Here is an 18181-nt window from a genome sequence, read left to right on the forward strand (position 1 = left end):
GCTGCAAGGTCATTCATTATTACCCAGCTTTATTGTTTCATAGCTGCAGATGGAGTGGCACCGTGTCAACAAACTCAGGTTCAGAAATATATTCAATTAAATGTAAAAAGAAATGAATAAAAGAAATGTAAAAAATCACGAAGAAAATATTAAATAATAATAACAAATTAAATGTAAAAATGTAATTAAATATAATAATAAAAATGATGATAATACAAATAATATAATAAATATTCAGTTGAAACACACAGCATCAAAAAACACACCAAAATAGATGAAAAGAATGCATAACAAATAAATGCACATATAAGTTTCAATTAAAAGTACTAAAGTATTAGCTTGAAATTATATTTAAAGTAAAAGTACTTATTGTGTAGTTTGATTTCAGAAACATATTTATTCTGATTATAATTATCAGTGCATCCATGTGTTCACAACTCCAAATCAAAAGCTATTTTTTAAACCATGTATACTATTAATTATATATGTATTTTATAAATGATATATCTATTTATTTATTTATATATATATGTATTTACACTGCTGGGTGTATAGTACTTATCATCATGTATTAATGGATTAGTATTTGTGTTTTAATAAAAGTACAAATACCTCAGATTGAACTAAATTACAGTAAATGTACTTTGTTAACATTAAACCACAGCTCTCGATGCTATGGATTCCATGAGCAATGCTGCTCCTGAACACATCACAAGCTCAGTTTGAGGAAGATTTTTTAACTGAGACTTTATCTAATAAACAGCCCATAATAACATTTGCGTGTTTGTCATTGAGGTCATTGATTATATTTGGTGGTTTGAGTGCAAATGACTCATCTCTAACCGTGTCTAATAACTCAGAAAGGTCAAATAAACCATCGTAAAACACGCCCAGTTAAAACACTCAGGCGGAAAGGTTACGTCAGGCTCAAATGTGAGGATGTGTGTCTGTTTTACATATTATTTTTCATTAATTATTCTTTACAGAAATCCAACTTTTTTTCTGTTTATTTATTATTATAATTATTTTATTTATAATTATTTTATTTATTATTTTATTTATTATTATTATAATTATTTTATTTATTATTATTTTATTTATTATTTTATTTATTATTATTATAATTATTTTATTTATTATTTCATTTATTATTATTTTATTTATTATTTTATTTATTATTTTATTTATTATTTTATTTATTATTTTATTTATTATTATTTTATTTTTTGTGTTTATTTGTTTTTATTTATTTGTTTTTCTATTTCTTTTGTTAGTTCATTGTTTTGTTAAAATTATAAAAGTTATACATTCTTTTTTAAGCTTGGTTTGATGTGAAAACTGTCATAAATGTTCGGGCGGGGACGTCCTTGAAGTAGAGTCCATAAATAACTGGGAGTCCAGTATTCAGAATTATTCCAGAATTACTAGAAAAGTTACATTTTCCGAACAAATTTCAAGTAAGGTTGAAAACTTGCAATTTCAACATTTAAAATTCTAAAATTCAGAAATAGGATCCGGTAAAGTGGCAGTAGAAATAATTAAATGTAATTCATTTCAATTAATGAAAGTCACAAGATTAAAGTCACATATTTGCACGTAAAAATGAATTGATAAAAAGTGTTTTCTGGGTTGTTTCACTCTGAAATATCTGGTTTTAAACTCAGATAATGTCCACATTTTTAACTTCCTAAATGTTCAACTTGAATCTTAGTATAAATACATTTGTGAGAACAAAAAAAGTTTATTCATTTGAGAAATTCTGGAGATTTTTACAGAAATATTTCCCTCCTCCTGATTTGTAAGAAGCCTGAAGTTAAAATATGATAGGTCCTACGTTTGAAGGAACATAATACAGAAATCCCTCCAGAAAATGTCCCATATTACTGAGAAAAAAAACTCAATAAAAAAGTTGTGATTTGTGTTACAATTCTCCTTAAATCAGGACTTTATCTATGAATGTCTTGGCTTTCCTACTACATCACTCTGCATGCTGTTGCAAAGCCCACTCAAGCAAGTGAAAATAAAGATACAAAGATAAGAAGTGCACTATTAGAACTCGTGCAACAGTCATACTGTATAAACACGAGTAGAGAGACAGAAATACTCTGGGTGTGGACGCTGAGCTCACTTGTTTTCCTCTGGTTTGCATTAAATAAAAGCGGTGAGTCAAAGTCTTCCTGCAGCACCTGGCCCGCCCGCCCGCCCGCCCGCCCGCCCGCCCGCCCGCCCGCCCCGCCCGCCCGCCCGCCCGCCTGCCCGCCCGCCCTACTCAGGTAGAGCGGCAGGGCCATGACAGGCTGCAGGACTCATCCACCTGCCAGACTCTGACCTTGAAATGCAGCAGAGCCTGATCCAGTTTACAGTGGCTGCATTCTGCTGAGGTCAGAGGTTAAACACACATACACACACACACACACACACACACACACCGAGATGCCTTGACACTTCTTTCTTTAGTCAATGAAATCACGGCTCTCCTTTTGTGAAAGCTGAGATGAATACAATGCATTTTAATGTGGATAAAAAAAAATATATAATAATATTAATAATAAACAAAATTACAATTCATGTCAAAATATATGTTTTTAAAATAACTAAAATATTATTAAAAATAACAGCTGACGAAGAGAAATATTTTTCATAAACTTGCGGCGTAAACTTAATTGAAAATATATCTTAGAAACAACAGTGCAAAGGTCTGCCACACACACACACACACACACACACACATTTATTTTCCTAGTAATTGAAACCAAAGTTCTTCTCCTTTGTGGAAACTGAAATGTTTAAAAATAAGTATTAAAAAATCATAATAGATGAAAATATTAAAGATAAAGGGAAATGTCAGACGAGGGGAGGGAGGGTTGAAAAGATGGAATGGGAAAAAATCCAGAATTTCTGAGATTAACAAAATAAAAGAAAAAGATATATAAAAGGTTGATTCAACAAGTGAAAGTACACACACACACACACACACACACACACACACACACACACACACACACACACACACACACACACACACACACACACACACACACTTCTTTCTAAGTAACTGAAACCAAGGCTCTTCTGCTTTTGTGAAAGCTGGCGCGGTCGTCATGGAAAATACACTTGCAGCAGGAATGCTAAACATAACCAGCATGACACGACAAACTGAGAGAGACCTGAGACCTCTGCCATGGTAACGCATCATCCATTTCCATGACAACCCTATCAAACTATCGGAGCCACGGTAAATAATACACCGCCTGTGCTCCTATTGTGTATTGATGAAGCTCAACGAGAGGTAATCAGGGATCGATTCACACTCTAACTTCAGTTTTTAGAAACCATATCTGACATCTGAGTGCAGAAATGTATGTTTTTTATGTGTATGGTTTAAAAATCCGTCTTTTCTGACGATAAATGTTGCCAGATAATTACCACAACACACTAACATCCCTGCCCCATGTGTTCAATAAAAAGCATGTATGCAGGCTGCATTATAATAATAACTGTAACCCTTCCAACACTCGGTCACCAGGGAACTGAAAAAGAGAAGTAGAGGTCATTGACTTTGTGTTGCACTACCATCAAAATAATCCATTCATTTATTTAGAATTGTATATTTTAGAGAACTGACTGAGACTCTGAATACTTCACGTTAAAAAATACAAGGGTACAAAATAATATTAACATAAATGATTATAAAATATATAAATAAAAACAAAAGCAATCATAATAACAATAATAATAATAACAATAATAATAATTATAATAATAATAATAATGATAATAATAATAATAACAATAATAATGATAATAATAATAATAATAATGATAATAATAATAATAAAAACAATAATAATAATGATAATAATAATAATAACAATAATAATAATAATAACAATAATAATAACAATGATAATAATAATAACAATAATAATAATAATAACAATAATAATAACAATGATAATAATAATAACAATAATAATAATAATAACAATAATAATAATGATAATAATAACAACAATAATAATAATAATAACAATAATAATAATAATGATAATAATAACAATAATAATAATAATGATAATAATAATAATAAAAACAATAATAATGATAATAATAATAACAACAATAACAACAATAATAATAATAATAACAATAATAATGATAATAATAATAATAATAACAATAATAATGATAATAATTATAATAATAATAATAATAAAAACAATAATAATGATAATAATAATAATAATAACAACAATAATAATAATGATAATAATAATAAAAACAATAATAATAATAAAAACAATAATAATAATAACAATAATAATAATAATAACAATAATAATAATAATGATGATAATAATAATAATAATAATAATAATGATAATAATAATAAAAACAATAATAATGATAATAATAATAATAATAATAATAATAATAATTAATAATAATAATAATAATAATTATAATAATTATAATAATGATAATAATAATAATACATATTTATTTATATAGCACTTTTCATACAGCAGGTGCAGCTCAAAGTGCTTGGACAAATATATATAATATAATATTTTATTGACACAAATTACAAATTCAAACCAACTACATGAACTTCCCCTCAGATCAGAAGTTAAGACCTTTTTGGAAACATGCAGCAACATGAGACACGAGGGGGTAAAAGTTTTAAACGCAATAAAATAGATAATGATTCCTCTCGGAAAAATAAAGCAAAATATAAAAAAACCTATAAAACAAATCAAATAAAACAATATCAACTTAATGATAATTATAATAGAGGTTAAACGATTCAAAGACAAAGTTTAAAGGAAGCCATAATGTTCAATCAGGAGACACAAAATAGAATCAGAATATTAATATAAGAAGGTAGAGAAAAGGTGTATTTTACAATCAATATAAATACTGTATGAGTATTACTAGTTCATGAATACTTAAAGGGGCCCTTTTATGCTCATTTTCAGCTTCTTATTAGTATTTTGTTCCTCTACTGTGACCAAATATAAAATGTGTCATCCTTTTCAATTTTGCATACAAACCCTGATCTTATCAGTTGAGCAGAGTTTCTGACTGCACACCTCGAGCTCACTGAATAAACAGAGCGTCGCAGCCCGAACCCTCCGGGAGATTTCAGAGATCAGAGCTTTGAAGTTCTGTAATTCAGGTTTGGGATGGAGGTGTTTCATCAGAATCTACACTACCCCGCCTAAGATAAGAGACACCTCTGAAAGCATGAGATCCCTTCCGCACCTTTACCATGAGTACTATTTAAATGTAATTATATATATGTTTTAATCATAATTCCTTCCTTTTGTCTTTTTATTTATTTACTTTCTGGGTGTGTTATTTATTTGTTGTTCACCTTGGAATTATTTAGTATTATTCTGTCTTTTTTATATATATATCTATATTTTTTTTTAATGTTTAAAAGGATATTAAAGAGTACAGGAGAAGGGTTGTTTTCAGAAAAAATAATCTGAATATCCCAGATTTTTTCATGTAAATTTGTGACAATAATTTCAGATATGTGTTACTCTTCCTCGTTCATTTGTGAGTTTTATTTCCTGATTTTTCCTCTTTAACCTCAGAGAATATCCAGCTTTTTTTGGTTGTAATCCAATGACTACAAGTGCATGTGAGGCTGCTCCATGTGATCATTTCAGGACCTTTCAATTAGTAGAATTTGATTTTTAATTATAGTTTCATAAATGATATATCTTCAACAACATATGCCAGCTTATTGGGGACATTTCAGAGTAGAAAAAATATTAGAGAGCTAAGAAAGAAGGGAATTATTTAGAGAAAAGCTCCAGAATCACCAAGATTTATCCAACAAAGTGAAGTCTTTACCTTTACAGGAAATAATATATGAAATCTGGTACATTTTGCAATTTGTTCAGTTTCAAACCAAAGAATATCTACGCTTTTTGTTGTAAATTTTAATGACTTTAATATTGAAAACAAAAGGTGAAGCCATACTTGTTTTGCCACCATTTTTCTCCAGACTACACGGCTTGATGGATATATCTCAGATTGGCCTCACCAAGCCGTCCTCTCTACAGCTGAGCCCTAACCTGAGGACGATACAGAGTGTACAAAAGCCAGAGAGAGACTGACTGAGAGACTGAGGTGACAATGCAGTCGGACCTGATTCTGCGGGGCGAGTCGACCCCACCCTGCAGGTGAAGTAAAGCCGGGCTTATACAGAACAGTTTGGGACGGCACTCCCTCCTGCTGCAACCCTCAGCATTACTCAGGAATCATCCAGTTTAACCAATATAGTGGACTAAAGAAAGTTGAGTTAAGCAAGAAATGGGCTTTTTTTCTTAGGTGTTGGTGTGTTTTTGGGAGAGGAAATGCCATCAGTCATCTGTCATTTTTTAGAGCAAGTTGTTTGGCCTATTTTGAAAGAAGTGAGTCATTTAATCTCTAAAATCTGCCTTTTACAAAAAGAAAATCACAATCAGAAACAGGTTTATTGCCTTGCAGGAATTTGCTTTGGTGTAGACACATGAAGGGAAATTAAATTCTAAGAAAAGGACCAATAATATAACTATTATAGCATCTGTTGTACCTTGGAAATATCCCTGCAGTCTCAATAAAACCACTTTAAATACCTCATGAGGATTATTATGGGCGCAAGTTAACTAAATAAATATTGGAACGAACGGGGTTGTTATAAACATCTAGGAACATAAAACATTCCCTTTTTTTGTCTGACTTAGTTGATAAGCGTTGCTGTGAGGGAGTGCGCTTGTCCTTGAACCAGAAGGTTGTCGGTTCGATCCCAGACCGAGCAGTCAACATGTCGATGTATCCTCAGGCAAGATACTGAACCCTGAGTTGCTCCCGATGGCCAACGGTGTGTGTGTGTGTGTGTGTGTGCGTGTGTGTGTGTGCTTCCCTAGAGGTGTGAATGACTTGTAGTATGTAAAGCACTTTGAGGGGTATTTGAGATATAAGTCTCCTCTTTGTATTTCTGACTCAGGGCCTTAAATTACCACGCTTTGGGAACACATAAAGGAGTTCTGATTTCCTACTGTAAATGAGCAAGTGTTGCCTCCTCAAATATCGACTTGATATACTCGGGGGAGTGGCAGGAACTTAGCCACAACACGTCTTTTTATGTTCAAACACAGGTTGACAAATCACAAGAGTGTGTGTTTTCTGAAGAGGGCCAATCAGGAGGCTTCTCAACAATAAGCCCTTTGTTGCTGCCTCTGCTGATCAGTACTGGAAGAACCGGAGTCCGGAAGGATAGCTCTGTGTGTGTGTGTGTGTGTGTGTGTGTGTGTGTGTGTGTGTGTGTGTGTGTGTGTGTGTGTGTGTGTGTGTGTGTGTGTGTGTGTGTGTGTGTGTGTGTGTGTGTGTGTGTGTGTGTGTGTGTGTGTGTGTACAAGTATTACTGCTGATCACTTTGAATAAGTTCTCTTTTGGTTTTCTGCACAGGGTGGTTCTCTCACCGTGTGGTTTACTACGGGTACTGGAGGGATTCAACAAGTACATTTACCGTAGTACAGTTTAAAGGTACTTGTACTTTACTTGAGTATTTTCTTTATATGGAATTATTGTACTGTTGACTTTACAAAATGTATCCTGCAGTTTTAATTAATTCAATAATTTTGCGTTTTCACAATTTTATTTTTTTTACATTAATATATTTTAAGGGTTAATTAGCTGTATTTTAAGGCTATACTAATTTAAGCTTAAGTACAATTCTTACTGCAGGACTATGCACTCAAATGTGATGTTTTGTTTTTAATTTAATTCATTTAGCCAATAAGTTTAAACACGGAATAAATGTTAGACACAAAGTGAAACATACAGTCAAAGGCAGAATGGAGATATGTGAAATGGGACAACCCAACAAAGATATAAAATAGGGGGAATTTGCAATAGGAATAGGTGCCCGGACCCTCAGAAGAAAGTATTACAAATATATCTTACTAACACATGTAGAATTAGAGAGTTCATAAACTATAGAGAAACATTTACCAGCTAAAAAACACCCAGTACGTAAGAATAATCGACTAAAATGGTCCCAAAACATCCAATCCATCAGTCTCAACGTGGGTTTGAAACACGTAAGATTTAACAAACACAGACGGATTACTCAGGAAATTGGAGTACAAGTTCAATGCCTTTCAAAGAGTGACTTGAAAGATGGCTATTTTTCGTTGAGTAATAGGAAAATCCTTTGATTGGGTGTTTGTGAGGAGTCTCGGAGAGGGAGTATTTCAACATGTCTGTGAAACAAAGCCATAGAGCAGTGCCTACATGCCAGCGATCCTGACCAAAGTCACTGCTGCTTTACACAATAGTAAAGTCCTGTCTGTGGTCGCCTGTCTCACTCATTCCTCCGCTGTCTTACACAACCCCTGCTTTGAGATTTCAAAACTGCTATTACAAAAAGAAACAGAGAGGGAGTTTTCACAGGGGTAATACAGAGGTGCAGGAATGAGTCCTAAAACCTGGAGATTAGTTAGCATGTTAGCTCTTCTGGTTCCCATGTCTCAAAGTGAATGTTTTTCTGAATGAGTTATGGGTTAAAAACAGGTCTGTGGTTAAAACAAGTTGAAGACATGTTCACGTTTTGTTCTACATCATAAAATACGTCAGTAAATGGAGACTGTCTGAAGCTTCTTGTGTCTTAGAAATAGTGGTTGCTAACAAGTGGCTAAATTAGCTGCCTTTAGCTTAGCTGTGGTGACGTGAAGCCATGTGACCGTGATGTAGTTTGTTTAAAGCCTAACCTTAGCTTTTTATTTCTAGCCAGTGCTTTTATGCTTCAACAATAACAAACACGGCGTAAATAGAGTGGTGCAGGGTTGAGATATTTATGTAGGACCACCCGGAAGTTAGCATTCGATGTCTCCCTCATTGAATTTCTTAAATACTGCATAAAAAAAGATCTGGGGCAAACACAAGTTTTGGTGAGTTGGATAATCTCCACATATTCACACCAATTTTCTATAGTAGTTAAACGTTAAATACAATCTCCAGAGGTAATAATAAGCTAACGCTAGGCTATAAAGGAACTTCATCACGGTCACATGACTTCACGTCACAACCGCTAAGCTAAAGGCGGCTAACGTTCAGCTTGGTGTTGTTTAGTCGTCTCATTGAGACTCTTGTTCGCAGACGCTGTTTCTAAGACAGGTAGAAGCTTCAGACATTCACCAGTGAGGTATTGACTTACATATTTTATGTCGTAGAGCAAAAATGTTCAAATCTCTCCAGCTCTTGTTAACCACAGACATTATTTCATGCGTCTAAACACAGACTTGTAAAAAAACAAACAACCATTGACTTCAAGAGAGAAGACGAGATATGCTAACTCATACCTGGGTTTTAGGACTCATTCCTGCACCACTCTATATGTGGGGATTGTCCTGCTGAACAAAACATGAACGAATTATAAAAACGTCTTTGCCACAGATCTTATTTTCTGCAATATTCCAAAATCCAATGAAGTAAATGGCTTTTTGTCAAAGGAGCGCTTGTGTTGCTAACTTCCGGGTCGACCTAAAAAATATGTCATCCCTGCACCGCTCAATTTCAAAGACTGTGTGTGTTGGTTTGAAAGAGGCGGACCAAACACCAGTGTTTTGTGTCGTAACTCTCACCTCTCCCCAGGCTGTTGACTATTTGGTAAAGTGTCACTGAGCTGGTTTTCATGATAAACTTCAGCACAGGCCTGTCACACACACACACACACACACACATTCCTAGAAACATTTACACATTCTCATCTTATCTACAAGATCAGTGACACATGGCCCCCGGTTTCTGGAATAAAATTAACACACACACACACACATTTTAAATATGTACTGCATACTCATCATCCTCCGAGGGAGTGACACATCACCCCACGCACTAGAGGAACAGCACACCCTCAAACACACACTCGGAGCTTCCTCTTCTCACAGTTTTTTTCCCCCACTAATAGTCACCTCCCCAGTGTGTGTCCATTATTATATTTTGGCCTTTGTCCAACTATAACTCAATCTTTGAAAGCCTCAATTCATCACTAAGATAATAAAAAGGCTGTGTACAAAACCCTGTTGTTCCTTACTCCTACTGGTCCAAAACATGTCCTGTTGGAAGGGAAAGGCAATTTTCCCGACATCTTATCAACCCGATAACTAGTATCCATTGTTCTGAAGTCCTTATATCGTGGAAAGACACACTTTCCCTGCTACAAACTTAAGAACAAGCTGATTTTAATGCAGATTTACCGCAATATTTATTCTAAATTGCTCATATTTATTCATATTTTACACTTTTGAACATTAAAGCCTGTAAACACGTCACAGTAGAGGCACTAAAAACAAACACGGACATTTAAGGCATTCAATATGGCATGTGTCTTTGTTTTGTTTGACTTATATTGCCTTTTAAGACATTAGTTTGGTGTTTTGAGCAACGTACATGTATGGAAAAACATGTCAATAAATAATACGGTTTTTTTAAAATGTAGGGTAAAGTTTGAGTAAGGGGTCAAGAATATGCTAAACACGCAGATACAAAGGCATGTCTCCGTAAACGTGTCCCCGTTGGCTGTCTGCCTTGTGGTTTTGAATGGGAATCAACTGGCAGCAGCTCCAGGAGTCTTCATTATGAACCTCTGTACAATTTGAAGGCTGCAGATCAGCCTCAAGTGGGGCGATCATTGTTTGAAACCAACCGTTTACGTTCAATAAAATAAAAATCCTCCTAGCCGGCTTGTTTCCATAGTTACTCGATTCACTTCCTCACCAAGTGCTCTTTCTTTAGACCTTTTCCTTTCCTCTCTCTCTGATAGTACTACATTTAACTGCACGTGACTTTTTCTTCTTCTTCTTCTTTTCTGGGAACATTTCTACCTCCTCCTGTTTCATGCTATAAGTGCCACCCCTGCGTGGGTTCATGTCGCCCCCGCAAATAGTCTCTCTCTCTCTCTCTCTCTCTCTCTCTCTCTCTCTCTCTCTCTCTGTCTCTCAATGAAATCCAGACGCACGCTCAAACTGTACTCTCGCTGCCAGTCGAAAAGAAAACAATTCCGGGCTGTAGCTAGGCAACTCCAAATATGAGTCATCTCACTGCCGCGCCCATCAACTGATCACCCCCCCCACACACACACACACACACACACACACGCGGCGTCCTGATTGACACACACACATCAACACACACTTTAAAGCAACTTTTATGAAGGTTTTTTTTGTTAAGGTTTAAACTATGTGGCTGATAGATATGAGTTAGCGTTTTACCACTCTCGTGTTTTTGTGAGAGTGTTGTTGTTGGTGTCAGTGTTGAGCATGTCAAACTTCTGTGTCCTAGAAACAGCAGCTGCTAACAAGTGTCTAAATGAGACGACTAAACGTCCTGACGAGACTATTAGCCGCCTTTAGCTTAGCGGTGGTGACGTGAAGTCATGTGTTAGCATCTTAGCCCTTTAGGTAGCATGTGTCTCAAAGTCAATGACAGTTTTTTGAATGTCATTTTTGTGTATGCTTGTAATAACGTATTTGGTTTACACAATTTTAGGAGTTGTTTACATAACATATGTCAGTTAATACTCAACTGTTGAATATCTGAAGCTTCATTGTGTCACAACAAGTGTCTAAATGAGAATACTAAACATCAACAGGCTAACATTAGCTGCCTTTAGCTTAGCGGTGGTGAAGTGAAGTCACCGACCCGGAGGTTTGTTAATAGGCTAACGTTTTACATTTTGTTCCACGACATTTATTACATCAGTGAATGGTGAATGTCGGACGGTTGTACATGTATTAAAAACAGGGGATGCTAACAAGTTGCTAAAAGAGAAGACTAATGTCATCACACAAAACATTAGCAACCTTTAGCTTAGCAGAAATGGCGCGAAGTCATTGTGACCGTACTTCCAACTTTTATAAATAAGTTGTGTTAATATGCGGAAATTATCCTGCTGAACAAAGCATGTAAGTATCATAAACGTGTCAGCCACAGAGTTTATTTTCTGGAATATTCGAAAATCCAAATGAAAACTCCTATTGCTTTTTGTGGAATGAGATCTTGTGATGCTAACTTCCCATTAGCTTTTTGTGATGCTAACTTACGAGTCTGTCCACAAAAGCACGTCATGCCTGCACCGCACTATTTGTCACCACTTCTAACCTAATGTTGAAGAAGAGGTGAAAGACAGCCCTTTATAAGTGTTTAAGTGTGAGAACATCACCAGCCTGTCCTCGGTTGATAACATCATGACCACAATGTGATGACTGATCTCAGTTTGGCTCCGTCACTGATCTTCAGAGGGTGGAGTTGGCAGCCTCTCACAGAGCTGTTGTTTCTTGGCGGTTTTGGTTGACGTACACAGCAGACAATATCTGTCCTTTTCTCATAAAGAAAATGGAGAATCCACAGTTAATTAAACTTTTATCAGTTTTTGTTTTCAGGCCAAATGGCGTTTTGGAAGAACACTGGCTGGCAATACAGATTTAATTTCCTTAAAGTAAATAAAAAACAAACATTGAAATGCAAATAAATGTAAATGATACACAGAAATGACTCACTGTGTGACTTATTCAGTCAATTCAATGTTAGGTTGAGTTTGACAAAGCAGAGGATATTATTTTAAAAAGAGGGCAAAGGTCAACAAACCCAAACGTCATGGTCGGTGTCATCTGAGGACAACATGTTTGAGTAAATGCAGACAAAATATTTATTTTGAAGAATAATTCAACCATTCGATTTGGTCAGTAGTATGAAACAGATGGAAAACCTGAAATATGTATCGAGTTGTGTGTGTGTGTGTGTGTGTGTGTGTGTGTGTGTGTGTGTGTGTGTGTGTGTGTGTGTGTGTGTGTGTGTGTGTGTGTGTGTGTGTGTGTGTGTGTGTGTGTGTGTGTGTGTGTGTGTGTGTGTGTGTGTGTGTGTGTGTGTGTAAAACTACTCCACTCTGCAGTTAATTTTGTAAAGCAGTGCAGTACCGACCTCTAGTGGACAGAGTGTTTATAACATGTCATACTGAATGGAAATGTACTATCTCAATAAAATACAATTACTTATCCTGCAGAAAACCGGCCATAATGACAAGAAGTGCACAGTATACTGCACATCAAGCCTGCACTTTTGCACGATAGCTTTTACCCATATCAATCAATGTGAATATATTTAACAATCCGGATACAAAATGAATATATGTTCACTGAAGTCCTTAATTCCGTTTTTTGTCTAAACCGATACTTTACCTGTACATCATTTTAATCATTTTGTTTTAGTTTAATTATCCTGTGTGAACCACACTGTCCTGTTTTCACTCTTATTCTGTTCTTAAACCACTGAATTTCCCCCACGGGATTAATAAAGGTACATCTTATCTTATCTTATCTTATCTTATATATTACAGTATCAGAGTGCTGTTGCTGATGCTGGTGCAAAAATGTGTGCAATATTTTACTTTTGTCACAAAATAAATATGAATTAAAAATGCTTATTGTTGTGGAACTTTTTGTAATTTTTAAAAGCTATTTAAGTGATAATAATGGCTTGGTGTCTGGAAAAAACAAGTTATTTTCTCAGTATCTTGGAAAAAGTGACTCAGAATCTTAAAATTATAACTTTAAAAGATTTATTATGCAAAATGATGACAAATGTCCCATTAATTATGAGTTAGATAAAGAAGTATCGTTAAATAACTATCTAAATAATGATATTTTATCATTTATTTTTGAGAAATGTCTTCATTTATATGGCATATAAGTTATTATTTTGACGTAAGGGGGACGTTTATTTTTATTTTAAGATACTAAGTTCTTACTTTACGGTACTAAAAGTCATTATTTTGATATACCAACTATTTAATTTATGAGACAGTTTCTCATAACTATGAGGTAATAAGCGTTTTTTGTTTTTGTATTATTCTTTACTGGCAGAAATGGGCTAATAATCCAACGTGGGCCAAACACCTGTGTAATTAAGACCAATTAACGAGCAGGTGTGTCGGCCGGAAGTCTACAAACGTCCTGCTGCTGTTTCCTCTGTCCCAGTGTTTTTGTGCTGCAGAGAGAAACTCTTATTTGAAATGCATTTAAAACAAAAAGGACACGTATTGAGCGTCCTTCTCATTTACACCATCACAACAATAACTCTAGCCGTTCATTCATCCTCAAGCTCTGCTCTTCACAGTGACAGGAAAAGCGTCTTACCGATTAAAGGCCTCAGAGAGAGGCTAAACCTCAACTCAGAGCTGGAAAGAAAGACGAGAAATCTCCTTCTGCTGAACTTTGTAAACCGACACGGGAGTGAATACAAACTGCAAACAAACATGGCGCCTGCTTTGATTCGACTCAGTGAACGCAACAAACCGAAGCGAAGCGACCCTCCCAATAAAGAGTGTAACAAAGGGAGAATCGAGCATTTCACCCCGGGAAAGTTTTACATTCCTGGACAACTTGAAACAAACCCAGTGGGTTACCAGGCAGATTCTGCTTCAGGTAAGATACTGATAGTACATTTTCATATTTGCTGTCGAGCCTCTTTTTTCACGCTCTTCTTTTGGCTTTTTGTTGTTGTTGTGTTATCTTGGTTTTATAAATATATATATATTTAGAGTAGAGGATTCATTATAATGTGTTTCTGTTATTTTTGTAATGCTTTTTATATTTTTGTAAAGCACCTTGATGAACCTTGTGCTGAAATGTGCTTTATAAATATTCTGACCTTGTTTCCCAAATTGTAAAACATGCCTGGAAATCTCTTATATTAGAATCCCTTTTTATTGTAAATGTTCACAGATTAGTAAACATTTATCAACACATTCTTGATAAATTCTTCCAAATAGTGTTTTTATTTTTGGAAATGTGTAACTTCGAAGCCACACCTTGTCTATTTTTGAACTGAACTGCTTGTTAGTCACATTAGTAGTTAGGATGTTCATTATAGCTGCAAAGAAACACCTCATTTTGAATATGTCTAATTAGCTTTTCCCAACAAGGATAATTAAAAAAGTGATATTACTTCATACATTTTTTGAGAATAGCATATTTTTTTGTACATTAGGCTGACATTGTATTCCATTCAGTGGCTTTATTCCAATTGCTGACATCTACTATGTTGACCAAGGTTTTCTCTCTCTGACCGCCACCTATTGTTCATCAAACTGAGAAGATGTGCTTGCTTGATTTACATGGATTGTGTGAACTGTTTTAATCTTAATCGAATGTTTTCATTGTGTTTCTATAACTTGGAGGCTTTATAATCCACACTCTGGTTTGCTTCTGTCCTCCAGTGCAGACTGAGGGCAGAGTGGAGGTCAGAGGTCAGCGGCTCAGCGCTTCAAAGGAGACCTGGCAGAAGCTGAAGCCGGTGGTGGATTGTGGAGACGACGCCATGACCCTCACCGTGAGGAGGAGACGAGCCGTACAACTGCAGCTGAGCCGGGGTGACGCGAATCTCACTCACCTTTTTGATATTTTATTGGAAATTAAACGTACAGATACCCAGTATTGTAGAAGCAAGGGTCTATTTTCTTATCTTAAGAGTGGAATTGAAAGTATAAAATGTGACTTTTCCGTCTTTAAAATGTCTGATAATGGCGACCAACACCCCCTGACGCATATCGTCTGTAAAAGCTGACATAAATTGACATTAAGTTGAGTTTCCTGCCACGTTTGTCTCAGTGAACGAGTCCTCGGTGCCTCTGTCCCAGCCCCCTCCTCAGTGCGGATACTCTGTGCAGAACACCTGGAGAGACCTCAGCCTGATGGCTCGCTACGACGCCTGCCACGTCAAGCAGGAGGTCAGAGATCCGTACAGTTCAACCTAGATGATGATGCACAGCTTTGAATACAGTTTATCACGGGTGATTTCAACCAACCTCAGGGTTATTTTTGCACATTTTAAGGGGTTTAAGTTGTGGAAAATCTTGTAAAATATCCACATTTAGTTTAATTTTCCTTGTCTTTACAGTGTGAATAAAAGCTTCCCCTAAAAAAACAGTCTGTTTTTAATATCGGATGAATCATACCTTTGAACTGAGTTGACTCGTTGACATGTCATGTTGACAAGAAACCTGGGGGCTTTCATGGAGCGTGGAGTCATTTCTAAAATACTTTTTACTTGAGTAAACCTGGTCTCTTAATTATAGACTCATCTTCTCTAATAGATGTAAAATGTTTTTTGCTCACGGGAGTAAAAGTACTCCGTGTTTGTGTTAAGGAGGACAGGTTTGTGTTGCCTCTGCTGTGGGGGGGGACTCCAGTGGAGATGTCCTGCCCGGCCCCTCAGACCCAGACCCAGGCTTGGGCCCTGGGACTCGCCTCCCTCTGCTGCTCAATGCATGGGTTGGCCGTCACAGTGCAGGGGCTCCATGCTGCGAAGGACCTGAGGGTGAATGGTAATGAGACATTTCGTTTCCTTTCTGTTACTCTAATGATTTTCTGTCTCTAGATGGTCTTTTAAAAACAATCTGCTCCCTACAGTCAGAGGAGAATGGACCCCCCTGTTGGAGTTAGTGGAGCGGTGTGGATACACGGTCGAGAGAAGAGACGCGGAGACTATAATTGCTGCTCCATTTATCACCTGTGGCACCACAGAAAAGGTGAGTTTAGGAAAAGTCAGGGAGATTTATCAACTCTTTTTTTCCAGCTCTGAGTCGAGGTTTAGCCGCTCTCTGAAGCCTTTAGTCTGTAAAACGCTTCTCCTCTCATTGTGAAGAGCAGAGTTTGAGGATGGATGAACAGGTAGAGTTTGAAAAAGTCTCCTTTTTCTATTAAATGCATTTCAAATAAGAGTTTCTAAAACACCGGGCAGAGGAAACAGCAGCAGGACGTTTGAAGACTTCCCGCTGACACACCTGATTGTTAATTGGTCCTAATCACCATGAGACGATTCTACATATACTCCATCTATACTATAATACATTTTTAGAACGACTGTTAATGTTAATGCATACATGCTTGTGATTAATCTGGTAAACCTTAGTATTAAAAATAAATTAATCAAATTATCCAGTTTGACCAAAACGACATTTAAATCCAGCTGAGTTTTTTTTTTAAAACAACATTTTACCCCCCTCCCTGGCTCCTTTTTTATTTAACATGCAATGCTCCAAATTCCCTGCTGTAAAATGACTATAGAACCTCAGAAGATTTTATATTTAACGCATAAATACAATATATGCAGCATGAACAAAATACATAGAAAAATGGAGTCAAATTGAAGAAAAATGTTTACAATCTCACAAAGAAAATGTCCTCTCTTTCAGGATGGAAAACACACTCTTTCTCTTCAGATAGAAGAGAACACCTTCACAGTGGCCTGTCCGGTGTCCCCCCCCTGAAGAGCTCCCACCCACCCATCAGTCTGCTCATATTCCAGCAGAGAAAGCTCCTGAATCCCTGGAGACTTTTCCTTGGGATCCACCTTTCTACTTGGCCCCTCTTTACTACCCCCACCCTACATACCACCACAAGTATCCTCCTCCTGATGAATCATCTTCCACTGCTGAGCCTTCTGTTGATTCCCCTCCAGACGACCCCCACCAGGACTAATTTCAATATCCCCACTCCTCGGTCACCTCCAGAAAATGTAGAGGATTCACGCCCCGTGTTTCCGGATCCGCAAGAAAGTCACGTTGTAGGCGTCTCGATGAAGCTGCGTGCTGCTCCTTCCTCAGACAACGTTCAAGATGAAGCGCCTTCCCTGCAGCCCCCGAGCCACACCTTCAATCCATACTATCACTACTACCACCACCCTAAAATCCCTCTCTCTGGACCACCTCAAGACCCCGTTCCTGGGCCTGAGGAGCCCGGAGAACGGCCTTTAACTGATCCTCCTCAAAACCCTGAATTGCCACAGGACTCACAACTGTTCCTTCAGCCTGCCTCTCTAATTTCCGCCATTCCAACATCTGCACCACGTCCTCCCCATCCTTATCCATTCCCGTACTACCATACTCGAGGCGAGGCCAAAAGATTTCCTCCTCTCGATCCCGAAATGACTCGCTCATCACAAGTCCATGATGAACCCAACCCCTTCAATCCATACCATCACTACTACCACCCTCAACCTGGTCCACCTCAAGACCCAGATCCACGTCCCGAGGAGCCCGGGGAATTGTCTTCAACCAATCCTCCTCAAAATCCTGAATTCACACAGGACTCGCAACACCCTGAGACAGGGGCTGCCTCTCTTA

General features: G+C 36.7%; 1 protein-coding gene across 1 annotated transcript; it reads left to right on the top strand.

Moving 5' to 3' along the window:
* Positions 1-14038: 14038 nt before the first annotated feature.
* On the top strand, positions 14039-17812 carry LOC134878041 (uncharacterized). Its single transcript, XM_063903795.1, has 6 exons — positions 14039-14480; positions 15275-15427; positions 15666-15784; positions 16204-16381; positions 16467-16585; positions 17663-17812. The coding sequence occupies exons 1-6, from the start codon at positions 14069-14071 to the stop codon at positions 17810-17812; spliced, it is 1131 nt and encodes a 376-aa protein (XP_063759865.1). The 5' UTR covers positions 14039-14068.
* The last annotated feature ends 369 nt before the right edge of the window (positions 17813-18181 follow it).

The sequence above is a fragment of the Eleginops maclovinus genome, chromosome 16, assembly GCF_036324505.1.
Source record: "Eleginops maclovinus isolate JMC-PN-2008 ecotype Puerto Natales chromosome 16, JC_Emac_rtc_rv5, whole genome shotgun sequence".
Lineage (NCBI taxonomy): Eukaryota > Metazoa > Chordata > Actinopteri > Perciformes > Eleginopidae > Eleginops > Eleginops maclovinus.

Bases quoted from the DNA above. Each gene is read 5' to 3' on its own strand.
- LOC134878041 (XM_063903795.1), top strand. From the start codon at position 14,069: ATGCATTTAAAACAAAAAGGACACGTATTGAGCGTCCTTCTCATTTAC. The intron at 16,382-16,466 runs GTAATGAGACAT...TGCTCCCTACAG, and splicing joins GAAGGACCTGAGGGTGAATG to TCAGAGGAGAATGGACCCCC. The intron at 16,586-17,662 runs GTGAGTTTAGGA...CTCCTTCCTCAG, and splicing joins CCTGTGGCACCACAGAAAAG to ACAACGTTCAAGATGAAGCG.